The sequence below is a fragment of the Cloeon dipterum genome, chromosome 4 (assembly GCF_949628265.1).
Source record: "Cloeon dipterum chromosome 4, ieCloDipt1.1, whole genome shotgun sequence".
Taxonomy (NCBI): Eukaryota; Metazoa; Arthropoda; class Insecta; order Ephemeroptera; family Baetidae; genus Cloeon; species Cloeon dipterum.
The window spans coordinates 14,673,931-14,693,120 of record NC_088789.1 but is presented as its reverse complement, the minus strand read 5'-3'; the positions used below and the strand labels follow the sequence as shown (position 1 = coordinate 14,693,120).

At 40.6% G+C, this 19,190-nt stretch overlaps 1 protein-coding gene across 2 annotated transcripts; it reads left to right on the top strand.

The window, feature by feature from the left end:
- LOC135942000 (sodium/potassium-transporting ATPase subunit beta-2-like) lies at window positions 1-19,158 on the top strand. Of its 2 annotated transcripts, XM_065487858.1 has the most exons (7): window positions 1-134; window positions 3,556-3,684; window positions 16,050-16,190; window positions 16,249-16,368; window positions 17,503-17,786; window positions 17,851-18,019; window positions 18,458-19,158. In XM_065487858.1, exons 2-7 carry the CDS (start codon window positions 3,567-3,569, stop codon window positions 18,559-18,561), a joined length of 936 nt encoding a protein of 311 aa, XP_065343930.1. In that variant the 5' UTR covers window positions 1-134; window positions 3,556-3,566; the 3' UTR covers window positions 18,562-19,158. The 2 variants fall into 2 exon arrangements, with proteins under 2 accessions (XP_065343930.1, XP_065343929.1); XM_065487857.1 differs by lacking the exons at window positions 1-134; window positions 3,556-3,684 and adding an exon at window positions 9,739-10,008.
- Window positions 19,159-19,190: the final 32 nt, after the last annotated feature.

Below are 19,190 nucleotides of genomic sequence, written 5' to 3'. Positions count from 1 at the left end.
GCAGCAGCAGCGCGGCGCCCCCTCCAAAGCCAGCCTCCGCTGTGTGTGTGTGCTTTGCTTTCAACTCTTTCTGGCAGCGGCAGTCTGGAATCCAGCGGCGCTCCTTCCAACGCTCCACCAAAACACAGACAAAAGTTGGTATTTTGCTTGATTGCATGCGTCCCTGGTGCATCTGCTCCACTCTAGCACCCACACTGCGATTTTTGTACGCGCGTGGGGCACTTTTGCACACTCGCTCAAAGCTATCAGTCCAAGTTTATCTCTGGGCCACCCTATAGTATCGGATTGCTTCTTCGTAGCAAACGTTTTTATTATTGCAGGAATAATTAGTTGTTTGTGGCTCGTTTTACTGCGGCCTTCACTCTTGTTTTCATTTATGTAAGACAAACGCTCCAGAAGCGTGCCAGATGGTTCATCCTAGAAAAAAATAGGGCTGCTGATTAGCCGGAGCGGGCACCTTCTCGCGCATTTTTGCCTTCAAGCTTGCTGCTCGCACTGTGCCCGATTTATTTTTAGATGTGCATTACACTCGAGTCGTGGGCAAAATCTGTCCAGATACAAGTGTGCCATCGCCGCTGTATTTATAACTCTCCGATGAAGGGTTTATTATTTCAGCACGCGACTTCAAATAAACGTTCGGTCCGATTCACGTGCGTAAATGCTTTTGGCTTGATTTACGCGGCATGTGTGTGAAAAAGCGTTTGCATATATATTATATACGCTGTGTCCGTGGACGTGGACCCGTGGACGGAGTTTTTGTTTTGAAAATGCACAGCAGAGAAAAGTGGGAGAGGAAACAAAATTTCCATAGCCGCTTGCTCTGTTTTCCCTCCTCTCTAATGCTATATGCTCCTGTGTATATACGGTTTGTTGGTTCCATTATAATATTCGGTTCCCCCTTCCCTGCTCTAATAAGAACCTGTAAAACTTGGCCTTGGCAACGGAATTACTTAAACGCCCCATTCAACGGCTTCTATCTCCGAAAGCTGACTATTTTCTTGCCATTTTCATGGAAATTTGTTTCTTGGATCCAAGACCAAAATACGTTAATAATGACACTTAAAAAAATTTCTTTGGAACTTAGAAAATTAGACGTTTGATGTCAACCTCTTTTAGCAGCATTAGAGTGTAAAATGTTTTATAAACTTACATAGTGATGTTTTGTGTGATCAAACAGCCCATGCCCAATCAGCGGCGGGGACATAGTTTAAAAGTTTTTACTCTACGAAAAAACAAGCCTTCCAAGTGTCCAATTTCTCAGATATTTGATAAAAATCTGTCCCGTTATTCTCTTTGACCGAGGAAGGGCAAGTCACTCTAGCTCAGTTGGAGCTACAGAACTGGTTCTAATTTATCTTGATTTTAATAGAGTAGTTCTATTTGAACCCGAAATCAGCGTTTGAGAATTAAGATATACAACCTGATTTTATCACTAATTAGTCCCGTGGTCAGAGCACTCAAAAGAAAAAGTACAAGATAATTTAAATGCTCTCCAAAAAGAAATGCGCTCTTCCCGGTCCTCGGACACGGATAAATAGGGCAAGGAAAATTCAATTGGCCCTGAAGTGCAAAGCCACCCTTTTGGGGCCAAATCCAACTGTGGCCCAGAGTCGCTGAATTTCCCACCCATTCCACTCTGAAAGCAATCAATGATGCTTACGTAATTTCGTGAAACTAAAAGCAGTCAGTAAAAATTGAAATGAAATCGTTTCATTAAAAATTCCATTAAACAGCTCCATGTATGGCAATATTTCAGGACCGGAATTAATAGTTAAATTCTTACATCTTGATTTAAATGTTTTCTTGGCTATTAAAAGCTGAATTTAATTCATCAACTGGCTCATTTTGCCTCCGCATAATTCAATGATTATAATGAAGCTAACGCAATAGCCCTCATTCTGCAAGTACTGCTCTCTACTCGTCAATCCTAATACTGTGACCTCTGACTGATGACGAGCATCGTCCGTTCGCTCGCTCGCGCTGAGCAAACTGCAAACAACTGGACAAAAGACAGACCGTGATTAACCAACTCTCTTATAGAAGGCAAAGTGGACCAGCAAAGTGGTCAAAGCACAGGGATCGAGAGAGAGAGAGAGAGCCAAATGGCCGCTTGGCTTTCTCAATAATTGACGGCTGCGATTTTCATTAACAAACTCTCCGCAGGCAGTTGGCGGCATTAGGCACGCACTAAACAAGCCCAAAATAAGCTCAGCTAACGATCTAAGGCGCAGAACAACTGCATTGAAAATGCATCCATCCACCTTGGCCTAGCGACGAAAGGCCAGTTTCTTGCGTGCGCACTCCTTGTTCCAAACTCATTAGCCGAGTAAGAAAATATTTTGTGACACACGTGCGTAAGAAACCTGTTTGCACGAAACAAGATTGGTTTCCAAACGCACATATTCAAATTTTCGTCTCGGTTGACGAGCCGGTTTTCTCACCGAGTGTGTGAAAATTGCGCTGTGAGCAACTTTCAGGAAGGTCACACGAATGCACTTTGGTTCTCCTCAGTGGATTGCTTTCCATGGAACGCATTTTCGAGTGGTTTCAACCTTGTGCTCGAACAGGCCGCACGAAAACAAGCTTGTAATTTGCACTAATTGCCCGCAGGTTTATGCAGTCTTCAAAATATCCTCGCTGCGAAAGATTCAAAAGCCCCTTTTTCTGTTGCGAAGTAGCTTAAGTGTTTTGATACCACACGTCTTTTACGTCAACTTCGTATGGAGGCTGCAGCAATTAAGCTACTCTAATCGTTTATCAAATCGAAACCACGACCAAACAGCGTGATTGTTGTTTAAATTCCTTGAGGTCAACATTTCAAACTCCTTTTTCACTATTGATTTCAACTTTTGAGCAACGGAAGGGACGACGGTTTCGAAATTAAATTTTGAGACGCCAGAGACATTTTTCTACTTGGTTATTAATGTTTATCAAATTCTTCCCGTTATAATGTATATCTACAAATATTTTTGTTTATCATTTTACCTTAAATTGGCAAATACGAATATTTTTTAATTTTTCGTAATCACTAAGGGAATTCACCGATATCATTGGAGAGTTCACGTCGATGAAGTGCAATAGAATGAGAAATCATGTTATCACTGATGCAAATATTTCTCACCCTGATTTTTCGATCTCATGGGGATACATTGTTTGTATGATTTTTTATAAAACGTTAGTGATTTGATTGAACGATGTGCATTACTATCTGGCAATTAAAGCACACCTTGTGCACATGCAATTAATCAATATTCCCTTGAGAGATTACTTTACCAAAGGGTGAGGAATGATTACTCCCGCACTCAAGTGGTGCTTAAAAGGCAAACTTGAATCTGCATTCACTGCGGAGCATGGACGGCAAGATGATCTGACACACATTATAATTTCGTGAAAGAAAACGCATGTCCAGGGTTCGATCGTCTCATATTCACTCTAGGCTATCGTAAACCTGTTTTTCACTTTTGCCGTAGAGAAAGTAGGTGCGTAATTTTGTGATGCGCGCGTCTTCCGAAATTTCGAAGTAGAACGGACTTGCTAAGCTTCCTCATTTTTCAGGTTGATTCAAGATGGATGAGTCGTATTGGAGAAAACCTAAGCCGAAAAAGTCTGCCTGGCTCAGCTTTAAACTATTCATCCATGATCCCTCAAAAAATAAATTCTTTGGAAGGACACCAGCCAGTTGGGGTGAGTTTTAATTTTAATTGAACAAAATTTATTTCAAACTTAAACCAATTTTATATTTAATTTCTCAGCTGGTTCAGCGAAAATTGATAAAATGCATCTTGGAATAATCCTTTTTGAAAGAGGGGGAAATGCAGGACATGTTATACCAAATTAACTTTTACGACTCAGAAATAACGTGTAACACAAACCGATGAAGGGGAACGAAGTTCAATAATCGAAAATATAAATCTTCCAGGCCTTTGTAAAATTTGCAATTTTGAATCAAATATTGCTTCATGGTACACGTTTTTTCATTCCTTTAGCCTTTTGAGCAAAGGCAGTGCGGTCAGGCGCGTCAAAGTATGAAAGCCTTTAGGCAGAGGAAATGTTCATGATGCATAGAAGCTTAGCATATGTAATTCACAATTAATTTTGTTAACTGCAACACGAGGATATATAAGCAATTAGCTGAAGCAACTAGTTAAATGCTGTTTCCTGCTAATTAAAACTAAAAGTTGCTCTTCATATATTACATACTCTTACACGCATGCACGTGTTCTCAACAGGTGCCTCGCGTGTTAGATTCTCGAATTAACCGTCTGAGCAGTTGGGTTCTGCGAAAAGGGAGGGCGCCACGCGTTTCAGAGGCGCGATCTCAGGTGCTGCAAGCACCGCAGAGGCACCACTTTTTATCTAAAAAGGTGGAGAAATTGAGATTTTTTCGGTGCAGACTCCAGACTCGGCGACACGGCTTCGTGGCGTATCACTGACCCTGTCGTGGACGAGCGGGCGATGCTAACATTTAATATTTCATTTTATAGGACGGGAAGTCACTTGTTAATTCCGAGTTGGCATCCACGCTCACTCAGCGGCGGCCGGCGGTGGCGACGACGGCTCTGCGCTAGCTCTCTATATTGATAAAAGACGTCACCGTCATTATTGCCACTACTTAAAATATCAGGGCACCCATTTGAAGATGCGACTGGCCGCAGTGGGGCCACCAATTGCTTATACGCTTGTTACCACATGCACTAATACCGAAGCAACGGCCGCCGCACCGCAGCCGTTCTATTGCAACACACCAGACATAAATATAGAGAGGAATACACACACGCTCATTTCTATTGTAGCTGCTTTTATATTCGCAGCCCGCTGGCATTCCATGCTCACATGTGCCGATTATCCGCGGAGGGAGCCCATACAAAGGATAATTCGTACAAGAGCATATGTATGTGGATGTTCTACCCCTTCGGCGACACCTGCCAACCGCGAAAAATTAGGCTTGGGTTACATCCTGACTTGCGTGGCTTCACTTGTCTAAATGATACGTGCGGAAACAGTACGACCAAAACACTTTTTTCGTGATGTAGAAACTCTATTTGGAGTGGATGTGAAAAATAATTTTTACCTTTGCCTTGAATATTCTCTAACAGTTGAGAAATAGCTATAACTTTCACAAATTGCCATTTAAACTTTTGGAAAAAAAACTGCTCCAAAGTTTGCATGCAGTTTATGTGGCGAGCTTTGATTCCCAATTGAGAATCATATATTTCGCAAGGAGGGAAATTTACCTCATATTTCTCACACCACTGGATAGATGGCCATGGCAGCAATCAGAATCAAGCAAAAAACTTTTCAAGAACTTAGAAAAAATCAGATATATAACTCGGTCCTCATTTGATTTTTGCTCAACATTTAAAATTATTTTCAATTGTTGCTCTGTTTAAATCTAAGGAAGGTTCCTGATTGAACCTAATTTTGCACAATTTTACTGTCGTTAGATCAGGTTAGAGCTATTCTGAAAGATTTTGTCGTGCACATTATTCTCAATTTGCCTCACAACCATAAAGTTGACACAGTGTACTCTAGAAGGATGCTTAACCGCTGCGTAGATTATATCAATCACCGTTCATAAGTTTAAAATTTACGCATTCCAATAATCTTATCATAAACAATATTGCATGAAACGTTAGAGATATTCCCTCTTAAGGGCCTCTTAAAATTGTTAGGAAAAGAATTTTCATCTCTAACTTCACAATTTTCTTAAGAAGAAAAATATAAAGTTAAATGAAAAACATCAATTGCAGAAAGATGAAGTATTCGATTTTAATTACCTGTATATACTTTGATTTCTTCATCGCTATTGTGGATAAGGGCTATAAGATTGACTGCTGACTCAGAGATAACGATGCTAATGTAGCATCAAGTAAAAAAGAAGAGATATATATATTCCTTTTCTAATCAGCACTGCTAACACCACTGATATAAATTGCGTTGGTCAAGACAAAATTAGTAAAATACGCCCCTACTTACAATATAGTTGTGCATGCTATTAATGTTAGAAAAAGAAAAAAACTGAATAAGAACATGTTGAACAGCCAGCTTTTGGTAAATCATTCTCTATGGCTCTTCCCCACCTCGCTCTGTTCTAATTCTCATTTAATATGCGAGCGAGTTAAACTGTTGGTAGTGTAGGGGGATGGTTATTTGCGGGCTGTAGCCTCTATTTCGCTATTTTTAATGAACAGACACGCCCGCGGGACACAAACTGCACCTTTTGTCTCCCAAGCATTCCACGTTATGCAATCCAAAGTGTTCGGCCTTCAGCACTCAAGTCCCTTTTTTTGAAAACACTCAACTAAAGCTTGGCCCTCTCCAAAACCATTTAACGGTTGAGTGCAAATTAGCTGGGCAAACAAGTGACGGCCGTATCCAAACAGGAAAAAATCTTTGTTCGCATCTCTGGCTCGAGATTCAGATAAAACGGATTGGCCGGCCAACTCGTACAAAATCGAACAATAAAACACACAACACGCATTCGGTCTGAGGCTATTTTGGTCGATCGTGTGACACGGTGACACTGAGTGAATGGCGATCGAGGGATGCGCCGCCGCTCGCTTGTTGGCGGTGGCCGGTGGGATCAGCAGGCGAATCATCAGTGAAAAACGAAAATACACAAAGACATCAGGCACAACAGAGCCTTTGATTTCTCGGCGGGGCAGATCGCATGCACGCGCTCGTGCTCCTTTGTGCACCGTCCAAATTTTATTCCCGCAAGCTGACGATCAACCCGTTTGTGTCACGCGAGTTAATTGGGATAATTTAGTAATAACACTGATGATTAAATGTTAATTAAGCGTGAATTGATACATACAGAAATGACTGGTTTTAATCTAACGTAAATTAATAGCATAGAAACAGAATACAAGCTCGATTGGATAATTTATTCTAATTGGTCTATTTAATGTTAAATAAATATCACTAATATAAATTACTTCAGTGATAATTGCATAGATGTGAACAAATAAAATCACATTCAGAAAGGAAACATAAAAGGGTTTGATTAACTGTGGCAAAAAACACGACTTTCTATTTTGAATTTAGAAACAAAGCTTTCCCCCCGAACTTTCTCACAGCTAAATTTAAAAAAAAGAGTTTTAAATGAACCAATAGTACGTCATTTGAAAAAAATTGAATAGTACGTCATTTGAAATTTATATTCAGCAGCGATATTTATTACATGAGGATGCTGAATTTAAATTTCACATGGGGTACTAGTAGATTCATTTTAAAGGTTTGTATAAATGCAAGAATCACTTGGTTTGAAAAAGTAGGACTAACAAATAAAGAAATTTATTTGATGGATTCAGCAACCAGCTGGTGACCAGGGCCGACCAGGGCCAAAAAACGCCTCAATATTTGCATTGCGCAAAGTAGTTTTTAACAGGACAGCTATACTCGCTGTCATAAAGAGAAATTTTATAAATTGCTGCAAAGGAGACAAAATCAGAGTCAATCGGTAGGGGGTTTGAATGTGAATGAGCAACGCTCGCCTCTGATCATAAATTATTCTTCTGTCAGTCCGAGTGCAGATGTGCCGGGTCACTGGTGGGAATTTTAATAGCCAGGTATGCTGACGAGGCTTGGGATTTGCTGAAATTGCAACCTAAACCAGTGCTCAAATTTATTCAGCTATTGATTTCCTTTTACAATTTTTAAATTTCACATCCCGACCGTACAAGCAAAGGGAAAATTTCCACTTTCAACCTGGGAATTTTTCAAATCATTTCAACATCATTTTTCAAAATTAATGAAGTTTAGGATTTGGAATCCAAGCAGGTATACATCACGTTAAAACTTTGCTTGAACAACTTGAGCATAACAGTTTTATTTTTAGCTGTTTGTGTCCACTAGCTGCCAAATATAAAAATGAATTTTTAATGATTTCCAACGAAGCACGAATGCCAAAGAGACGTTCTTATACAAAGCATGTATGAGGAAAGCTCCTTCCGCTGAACTCTATATGCCAAAATGTATTAGCCGCAAAGGCAAGAATTTCATAAAAACAGAAACACTCTCTGCGCTCTCTTGTGTTACTTTACTGGAGGACTCTTCCGACGTCGTGCCGCATTCGCAGCTCTTTTGCTCCTTTATTGCTCCAGCGCAGAGCTTTCGCCCGTGCCCAAAACGCTTCGCTCGCAGCACCGTCAGAAACGATACTTAATCGCCTCTGTCGCGATAACAGAAATAAATTAAGTTTTATTGCACATTACGCATTTCTTAAATCCCTCATGTGTTTGCACTCCATTAGAATTGCATGTTTCTCGATGGCTGCTGATATTTGACAAATAATATGGAGAAGGGGCCCGTGTAGTTGTCGTCATCGTGTGGTTTTATCGAAAGTGTCGGCACACGCGCCCAAGATATAGAATCCAAACGAACACAATGTGCGAGTGTCTAAATGTCCTTATCAGTTGGTTGCCTCGCAATAAGTTTGCGAGATTTGAAATTGATTTGAATACTATGCCTCCGCATGGGAGACGGAAAATTTTTGTTTTCAAAGCAATTTATCGACATAATTGCAATAATCAACAACCAACTTTTATTTATATCTTTTTTGTACAAGATGTGTGGCAAATTTTAAAAAATCGAAGTGAACAATTTTTTAATTTGATTATTTCGTCCCTTTAGACCACACCTACCATACTTTATACCAAATCAAAATTAATATACTATATATACAGCAGAAGATTTTCGTTGAAAGCGATTGACTGCACTTTTAGTAAAGCGAATTAAAAAATTACAAGGAATAAATTCAAGAATTACACATATTCCCTCTCTGCGTCACGACCCTTTCAAATTTATTATTTTTTTGTTTCATTGATTTGGAAATTAGCACCTGCACGTGACACCGAGCTTTTCCCTTGATATAAGCCTCTCTTTTGAAACTATTATAATAATAGAAAGAGACCAAATATAAAGATCAGGTAAAAAATCAATTAACTGATTAAAAATAGCTTGTAAGCCTTATTAGTCAGAAAAATTAAATGAAATATCCTATTTCTAAGTGGAGTGGGTATTTGCACAGCAATCTTCAGGTTGTGATTTGTGGATGACGTTGAATTAATATAGGTATATTGCTTGCTTGGCACCCATCTCACCGATGGTTCAGTTTGGAAAGTTAAATATATAAAGGTAGCCGATTTCTTTGAACATTATTAAAGTATTTCATAAAAAAATTTTGATCCAGTGATCCTTGAACTTGGAAACCAAAATGTTTTATTGCAAATTTGCATCCATACTTTCGATTAATGTAACGATTTCTGTTAAACCTCAAACTTTCAGTTTAAGATATTTATCCATTACCATTTTTGCTAACTTTGGAATTTAAATAAGCAAAGGTAACTTAGTTTTAAATCCCATTTTTAATAGGGCTAATTTCACGGGATCAACTGTGAAACAAACAAAAGTTAACAGTGTGGGAAATTATAATATCACGCATCACCGGTCTAAAATATTAATATTATGGAAAAGACATCAATGACTGCACTCCAAAAGCAATTGATGAAGAGCAAACAATCCTGGCGCTTGAAATCCAGGCAGATTAATTAACTGGCCCGGCCGCCGTGAAGACTGCGGCAGTGCACCTGCAGGCGCCGGGTGGCGGCGGAGGGCGCTAGAGCCCACGAGGAGCGCACGGCAAATGAGCGTGACGTCAGGCCGCATTTTTGTTGTCGTTCGGCGAGCCAATCGGAAGGCGCTGGCTGGCTGGCCTGGCAAGAAGGGGAAAGCGGCAGGCGAGCGCGAGGGTCATTCGGCCGGCAGGTTCGGAGACACCAGCAGCACCACCTCGCGCGTCCACTAACAGGCAGGGTCGGCTCAGTGCGACCTGACTTGACCCCCGGAAGGAACACCAAATCACCAGGATGCCTGAGAAGACGGTCGTCCACGACGACCCCATGCTGATCGGCCCTCCGCCCGTGATCGGAGGCTGGCAGTCCTTCAAAGAATTCGTCTACAACGGCGACAAGGGCACCATCTTTGGCAGAACCGGCCTCAGCTGGGGTGAGTCTCGGCCGGCGGGCCGCTTGGACCAATGCGCCGACGACCCCGTGTAGGGCTAAATTTAAAACGGTCGGCCGGGATTTGAACGAACGCTGCCGCAACGTACGAAAGGGCTTTTTCTCCGGGGGCTTTCTGGGCTTCGTGGTTAGAATTTAGAGAAGGAAAAATGTTTGCAATATTTATGTGGCTCTTGGAGCACCAAAAAGTGGGTGAGATTATGTTCTTTCAAGTTTTACTTTCCTGTAACTCCTTCTGAGCGACGAAATACCCGTAAAAGTGTGCCACAAACTCTATTTTTCCCTTGGGGATATTTCCACCTTCAAACCATAAGAGTATCAGCAAAAATTAGTCTAAATACCACTGCTAAATAATTATTTAAGCCTCGGTTCAATCAGAAAATTTGACTTTTCAATCCTAAAGACTGGCTGAAAGGCGGTAAAACTTACTCTAAAAGCGCCCCTAGAGGCTGCTTACTATTATTCAAGTCAAAAGCGTCGAAAAAGGTTAGGCTTTGAATTCAAAAGCGGCGTTTTTGTCCGTTTCAGCGTTGCCTTTAGCAGGTGATGTTTACAGGCAGACACGCCCCAGACGCCACAACTCTCCTCAGGTGTTGCTTGCCTGACCCAGGGTAACTGTTGGCAACGCAATCGCCACACGAACACACAAAGCTTACCAACCAGCGCTTTTCAACTGGCATTACCGTCACCCCGGGGGGAGCAAGGGGAGAAGATTTAAAGGCCTAGACGATTATTGCCCACAAAGCTGTGAAAACGATTCCTTTTCAATAAGACACCTCTGCTGCGTGCAGGTTTTTTCAACGAGCAGAGACCGCAGATGCGCTGTTGCATTTTTCACCAGCAATAAGGCACGGAGTAATATTGGGAGTTGTTTATAAATGCACATGCCACTGTTGCTTTTTTTCTCAGCTGCAAGATTTTGCTTGTTGCGCAGAATAAATTAGATATTGAGAAACTAATTTCCCCTGATTTTTCGAAGCATTACAATACAATATTTGGTTTCGGTTTTAATGCTCTATTATTCAAAAAAAAAAAAATCAGAGAAATTTATAAATTTTTAACAAAGCTTTTAAATCATTTTAATTTAAATCGCATTATTTTCGGTTTTAAAGTTTTTACAATCAGACAAAAAACCTGAAGTACGAAAACGTCAAGGCAGAGAACATTAGCGATAGCAAGGAAAATGTCAAGCAGTTGATTTCTTTCGTTGACACCTTACTGCAAAAAGTAGCATTTTTACTGACTCTTGTTTGTCAAAAACATTTCTAGTGGAATGTAAAAATGAAAATGAGAAGAACTCTTAAAGCCAGAAGATTTAGTAATTAACGCATAAAACCATAATAGAACAAAATATTACACAATCAATGATTTGCAAGTACATTCAAACCCCACAGTAAATTAGGTTGCATAAAGATGGTTAGCGTAATTAATAAAAAAACAGGTTTGAAATAAATAGATTGCAGGGATTTCCCTGGCTTTTCCTTGTTTGTCTCTGTTCTTCACGCACGGCAGTAAAAAAATAAATATTTTAAATACAATCGGAATTTATCCTCGTTGCTTTAAATGTTCCTTTAATCTTTTTTTAAAGTAAGTTTGAAAGCAACAAGAATGACGTTCGTTTTAATTATAATACGGAACAACTAACCCCGGGTATCGATATATTAATTACAAATAAGAAAATTGCAGAAACCGTCGAATCTGATCAAAAACTAAATGAAAGTATAAATTTACCTTTAAAACTGAAAAAAAGCAAAGTGCAATTATTGCAATCCGGTTAACGCAAACCTCTGTCGGCATTAAACTGGGCAACGAGGCTCGCAACAGACGTTTAAATTACAGTGATATTTGAGTCGGCTACTGATCGCGTGCAAAATCAAGCGTGATTACATTTGCCCGCATCAGTGGTTTTCGGCAGCGAGAAAGCTGCACATTAGCTCTCGCGAGATGGTTGTGCGAAGGCAGTGCCATCAGATGAGCACCAAAGTCGGTCGAGTCGCTGGAGAACCAGTCGTTTGGGATTTTCCTTTTGTGCGACCGAAACAGGCTCCAGAGGAAAGCACGGCTCAGGAGTTCATTTCGCAGGCGGTGCCAAGGTCACGCGAGGACCACTTTTTCTTATCGGGAAGCATTGTGCGTGTCGAGATTAGCACGCCGTTGCTTGCTAGAATAATTTTGATTATTAGCACGAGGTACGCAAATGAGCGGGATTAATCAGATTTTTTGATTAGCCGGCCCTGACTCCATCTGATTGGTGATCTCTGCTCGATTATGCACGTGCTAACTTTCCTCCACATTGCGTGATTGTAAAATGTACTGCAGATTAGATATAATTGATAGAAAATCAATTGTTGCAGTTATCCCCTGAGGTACTGAAAACACACGTATTTGTGGTCAGAGGGGGTGATATGGAGTGATATGGCTTTTAAAATGATAAGCGATAAGGTGCCCAAAAAGCAATTGCCTCGTCGATCCCCCATTTGTATTTACTTGCCAGGCATTCTGTAGAATTACACTGATGTTATGTAAGAATCTCTAATCTGTCCGCTCTTAAAAGCAAGAAACTCTCTCTATATCAGCTCTAATAGTGAGTTTCATCAGTAACACAACGATTTTAAAATTTTCACAGGATTGTGTATATATTGACTATGATCTTGGATTTTCTCGACATAAAAGGTGCTACGCAACAGCACAACGGTTTTTATTTTCTCTCAAAGATGTTTATTATTTAAAGAACAACAAAGAAACGTAGTTTCGAATCAACAACGTAATAAAAAAATTACGATTTCGTGATTCTCGATGCCTTGGAGGACAAGGCTTTTGCATTGACACGCTCACGCTCACCGGTTCTACGCCGAAAAAACTTTTCAGCACCATCTCTCCTCCTAGCAACATTAAATCACCGTCTTGATTGGTGAAGGCAGCAACCTCTGGCGCGAATATTAATTGAAACAGGGCCGACTGCCAAGCGTTTAAGCGTATACTTTCCAGACAATGAGCAGCGTACTCATTGAATCGAGCTGGCAGTGCGATTTGGAATGCAGCTCTCGGTTCTAGCTTTGACGGACGCGAAATCCTCCGAGGATGGCGAAGTGACCCCATTCTGGGGCTGCCAAGGCCGCAGGTCGGGCTGCAAACGCCGGCCAGGGCACCAGCGCGACAGCGTTTGTATAAACAAATACAGGTGTGCTGTAAATTATTACAAAGTGCACGCTCGGTTAAATAATCATGTGGCACGCGCGTGAGCATGATTACATTTCTAAGCCTGGTTGACAGTGCAAGCGGCAGCGGTGGCTGGAGGACGAAATTTGCGTAACGGAGTGCGGAGCAGGCGCCAGCAATGAATGAATTTGCAATCAACTTCGTCACAAATAACGAAACGCTACGTCGGCAGATTTTAATTTTGTTTGATTACATCAGCGTTCAAAATTTCTTTTAAAAATTCCTGCACCCAGCGATCTAAAATATCAACTGCATATATATGACCAATATGGCTTGATCTAGATTTGACTAGATTTGAAATAATTATTACCTTGTGTTCATTACCACGTAAATACTAACAGTAAATTATTTTGAAGCCAAGCGTTAGTTGGCTTCATTTTTGCTGAGACCTGTGCGTCATATTTTACCACCTTTGGTTCTTTTCATTTGGGTCGGCCTGATTTTAGTCAGCCGCCTGATGACTGACACTCAACAGGCCTGGCAGCAAACAAAAAAGGCCAACTATGTAGTGAGCTAGACCGTCGCCGCCTGTCTGCCGCGTGCGCCGGTCAAACAACTCGCATGCAACCCGAATTTCATTTCTTTTCATTCAGCGCCGTTCAATGTATACCGATCGCCAGTTGCCACTCAACAAGTAGCGTGCTACTTTAATATTTACCTGAAATTCGTTGTTTGGTGCCTACAAAGCGCACGCATTCGACGTGAAACGGAAGTCATTACATCGATAGGGGTGGCTTTGCATAATGCATTTTTCGATTGAGATCTGGGAATAATAGAGCTGGAAACAGATGGTGTTTGAGTCAAATTACGATTATTTCGCACCCAATTTCCTCGCTTGGGGAAAATTTTAAATAATTGAGGACCTTCTCATACAATCTCCAGCGGTCACGTACGATTAGATCTGATTTTAACTGAATTCAAATATTGATTGACTGAGATAGAGAAAGTTTCTATTTATTTACAAGCTATTTTAACAAAAAATGGGGCATTTGTTTACAAAAGAGCACATCCACGCCGAAGCTTTAAACTATAAATATACGCTTGACGTCTTGTCTTGTGTACTTTTGCGTTTGTTGTCTCGAACCGCAAAACAAGAAGGGAAGCAACCCTTAACTCGGATTTCACCCCGCAGGCTCGAGTAGTAGATTCGGAATTTAAAATCAGCGAGCGCCGCGAGTTGATTTACAACTTTCCATCGCGTTGACCTCTGACTTCGCGACTATCTCCACACTCACTCGCGGCCAACTCTTGCAGCATGCGTAAAAAGTACTTGTTGGCTCGGCGCGAAGGCTTTGTTCGCCGCAGTGAACGCTCGCTCGTCGGAGGGTCGCCCGAATTTCGTTCGTTTCGGCTGCAATTCGCTTGGCGCATTGCAGCTTTTCGAGCGTGCGAGCGCCGGGCTGCTCGGAAACTCTGTGCTTCCGCGCTGGCTCCAAGTTTTTGTTGCTCGCATTCTGCAGCTCACTCTCGCCCCGTGCCCTGGTTGCGCCGCTGCTGCGCGTGTGTTTAAAAAGCCACGATGCTAATCATCAACGACTGTTGGGAACACAACAACAGGCCAGGCGATTAAAACATTGACAGCCGGAAAATCAATTTCCACTGACTTCCTAATGATGCGGCAAGGGAGTTTATTAGGGGAGTGATATTGCTTGAAATATATATGAGTGTATAGCGATTAAAAAACTTTTTTCACATGATAATTCGATGCCCTAATGAATACATTAATTCCCTGAAATAAATTTTCAAGTTTTCATTGAAAAGCGATATAAGGAAACCCACTACTTAGATATAATGCTTTCCATCGATCAATCTGAGCTTGTGCAAGGCATAAATTCCACATCCTAAATTCCGTTCATTGTCGTCTTCTTTAAGCTTCTCAAAGAATCTGCTTCAGTGCAACAAATTTACCTCTAATGAAACTTTGTTCTCGACTTTCTTTTTCGGTTTAATTTGTGCTTTATTTAAAATGATATTTATGATTCATAAGAATTTTACGCGAATTTGTGGTCGAACCAGTGGTATATCGCAATTAAGTGCTCCTCTTACGAGATTTTGGGACCGGATGCCGTGTGGTTTTTGCTACTGACTGCTGCGCTTGATAGAAAGTCAAGCATCATACCTATACCATAATAATCCAAATCTTTCTCGAGAGGAAAAATGACCTCGTTCGGCTAACTCCTAATTAATTGTAAGCTTGAGGACCAGCTCACAATCAGTTGAATTCGTCAAATTTTTTTCTTCGTGAGATACATTATCTTGAAACGGGAATTACATTAAATTTTAATTGTGGATTTAAAATAATGAATTTTGTCTTTTAATTCTTATATCAAAATTAGTCAATATATTTGCATGTTATAAAAACTTGTCATTTCATAGCTCTTTTTTAATTTTCAAGGTAATTTTCACTCATTTTAATACACAAGTTTGTATCTACCAAATTTATTTTTGGTGGGGCTACAAAGCATATTTTTCTAAAATGAATTCTTAATGAAAAGTTACCAAATGAAACATTACAACAAAATATAAACTTTTATGGAAGTATTTTTGTGGTGTTTCTCAAGAAAAAATATTAGGAACTGTAAGATAGCTGTAATTTAACACAATTTTTTAATTAACCAGATCCTGCAAGTCGTTTGTAAAGAAAAAAGTACTTCAGCCACATAAAATTAAATTTACATCTCTGGTAATCAGAGCTTCGATTATCTTGGTCCTGAAGTACAAAAGCCAAAGCGATCGATTAACTTGGATTAAGCTGCTGTCTGATGAAAAATAATAATTAACTATGTGATCTCTTTTTGCTTGCAGCTAAAATCGGCGTTTTCTACCTGATTTTCTATGGAATCCTGGCCGCTATGTTCGCCGCCATGTTGTTGGTGTTTTTCCAAACACTGGACCCTAGGATCCCTCGCTGGAAGCTTGAAGAGTCTCTGATTGGAACCAATCCTGGTGCGTGTCTTCGTTATGATTATCTCTGAATTTTAACTTACGATTTGATCTGTCGCAGGCCTTGGATACAGACCAATGCCACAGGAGCCTAACTTGGATAGCTCTCTGATTTGGTACAAAGGCACCAAACCCGAGAACTACGAGCCCTGGACCAAACAGCTCGACAAATTCCTTGATGGTAATTTTTATATTAAACTTCCGAATGATTTTAAGTGGATCAAATTCAAATTTGCATCGTTAGAACATACAAATCAACCAAGTTTGGGAACAGCTTTAAAAACGAGGTGCTTTATTGCCCACCGTTCACGATAATTGCGCGTCTGCCACTTTATTTTTTGCGCTGATCCACTATACTCTCTCTTAGCAAACAGTCTGTGTCTGTTGTACAATCCGCAACTGCGGTGGCGGCGAGTTGCGATAATAATTGTTGTTGTTATGGGCACCAAGTGACACTCCTGGTGTCTCCAGTCTTTCGTTCTTTCTTTGCTGCGCCTGGCAACCTTCAGAAGTGAGAGCGAGCTGCTGGCCGATCTGGCGTCAAGGCTCTCAATCTCGCGGACGGACGCGCTCTTTGCTTGCACGCACGGTTCTCATTACGCCACCTCTGACTCGACCAAGTTAATGGTCAACGCCTCATTAGCTCATTTATCAATGAATGCCCTGATCTGGCAAGACAAATGCAAGTAATAGTACAGAGAGAATCGACGCCTAGCACTTGTAACGTTGACTGGCTTTTTTGATCAATTATTTGGGGCATGTCAACTTCTAATTTAGCTAATTAATATGTGTAGCGGGTGCTGCGGAAGAAGTCACAAGCTTCACTGATGAATTTTAATTAAGTTAATTATACGTGTGAAGTCAAACGAACAAGTCACAAGCATTTTCGTCATGATTGCACGCACTCTATATTCACGTGGAAAAATTAGCGGTTTCGTCATTAGTTGATTAACCAGCTACTAATCAAATCTCGCCAGTGACGGTTTGGTATTTATCTTAATACTTATTAAATTTTCTCTGACTAAATGTGGCAACACAAAATTTAACCGTGAGGCACTCTTGCATACAACTAAATAATGCTATATGAAATTGTCTTAACTATATATACTTAAGATAATAATTCCATGAACTGAGCAATTCAACAGATTCAATATTCTGTCAAAAGTTAGTCTTTATCGGTCTGAGTGCAGAAATTATATTTGTACCACATCAAAGTTTTATCTTTATAGATTTTTGATCTGATATTTTCATTTCTCTGCTTTTTTACTCAACATGCTGTTGAAAACGTGTTTTAAAATGAGATATATGCTTGCAGTTTACCGCAGGCCTGGTTTGACCCCTGGCCGTGGCCAGAACATCCACAACTGCGACTTCGACAACCCTCCACCAACAGGCAAGGTGTGCGAGGTGGACGTGAAGAACTGGTACCCGTGCAACACTGAAAACAACTACGACTTCCACAAGGGCTCGCCGTGCATCTTCCTCAAGCTCAACAAGATCTACGACTGGGTTCCAGACTACTTCAACGACACCGCCAACCTGCCCGATAAAATGCCTAACAAGCTGAAGGAGCACATCAAGAATGTTCCCCAGAAGGAGGTGAGTGCGCTGAAAACGCGTTTCGCGTTTGCCAGAGTAAAATCAATTTGCGGAAATGTTTCAGCTCAACACTGTGTGGGTGAGCTGCGAGGGCGAGAACCCGGCCGACATTGAGAACATCGGCGCTGTCGATTACATCCCCAAGTGGGGTTTCCCTGGATACTTCTACCCCTATGAGAACTCCGAGGGATACCTCAGCCCCCTTGTAGCTGTTCACTTTGTTGCACCACGAAGTAAGATATTTCTTGATTGAAACCCGATTTTGGCACATTTCACCGCGAAGTTAAAACCTTTTTACCTCTACTTATTTTGACCAAGAAAATTGGACTCAAAAAATTACATTTTAATCATATGGGTTGAAGAAGTAGTTTAAAACTATCCGTTTAATATTTATTTTGTTCAAACAGCCTTTTAGGACTGTTATTTTTTAGTGCACAAGGCACTGCCCAATTTTTTTTTAATTTTTTTTAATATTTTCATTGTTTTTTATTTTTTACAATTTAATCGTAAAACTAGAATGTTATTCTACATATCTGTTAAGGCTGTAAATGAGGTTTCCAACTAATTACGTTCACGCAACAGCATTATTAGAAAGTGCAAAGTTAATACACATCTTCCTGCTCATATTGATTGTTCACTAAATTAACGCTTTCCCTTGCGTGCAATTGCAGCTGGAGTGCTGATTAACATTGAGTGCAAGGCCTGGGCCAAGAACATCAAACACGACCGTGCGGACCGCCTTGGCTCGGTCCATTTCGAACTCATGATCGACTAGTCCCAAAAGCAAGATGCATCCATCTAAAAGTTCTCTCAAACTGTTAATCATCAAGACACGACTTTTTCAAAAACTATCCGCACAAAATGAATCCGCAAGCGAGTAAAAAGCAAGTCGCTGGGGCCATGACAGAAAAGAAATTAGCACTCTCGCTTGACACCACCTTCCTCCCAGTCAATTTTGGTGGAGGAGCGCCGGCCTGCATGCCCAGAATTTTTAAAATTTTGCCCAATCTGCAGTTGAAACATTTTCAAACTAGAGTAAAAGATGCGAAACTTGTTGAGTTGTTTTAATCAGTTAAAGAATCATCGATTGTGTTGACGTAGGCTCTATGTTCGTGTGCGTTTTGTCCTCGCTCATTTTTGTTCAGAGACGATCCCGAATCTGTTCTCGACGACGCACACGCGCTCTGTAATTTTGGCCAGACTACTATGCGTCAGTAAATTATTGAACGCGATGATTTATGAACTATTTTAATTGTTATGAGATGACGCTGACGTACTATTTTAATTATTTGTGCCCATACTGTATGAAAAGATGTACGAAACAGATAATAAATATCCCAGATTTTTAGTAAGAAAATCTGTCGCAGGGAAATTTTATTGTTTTCCTTCCTTTTATATCTACAG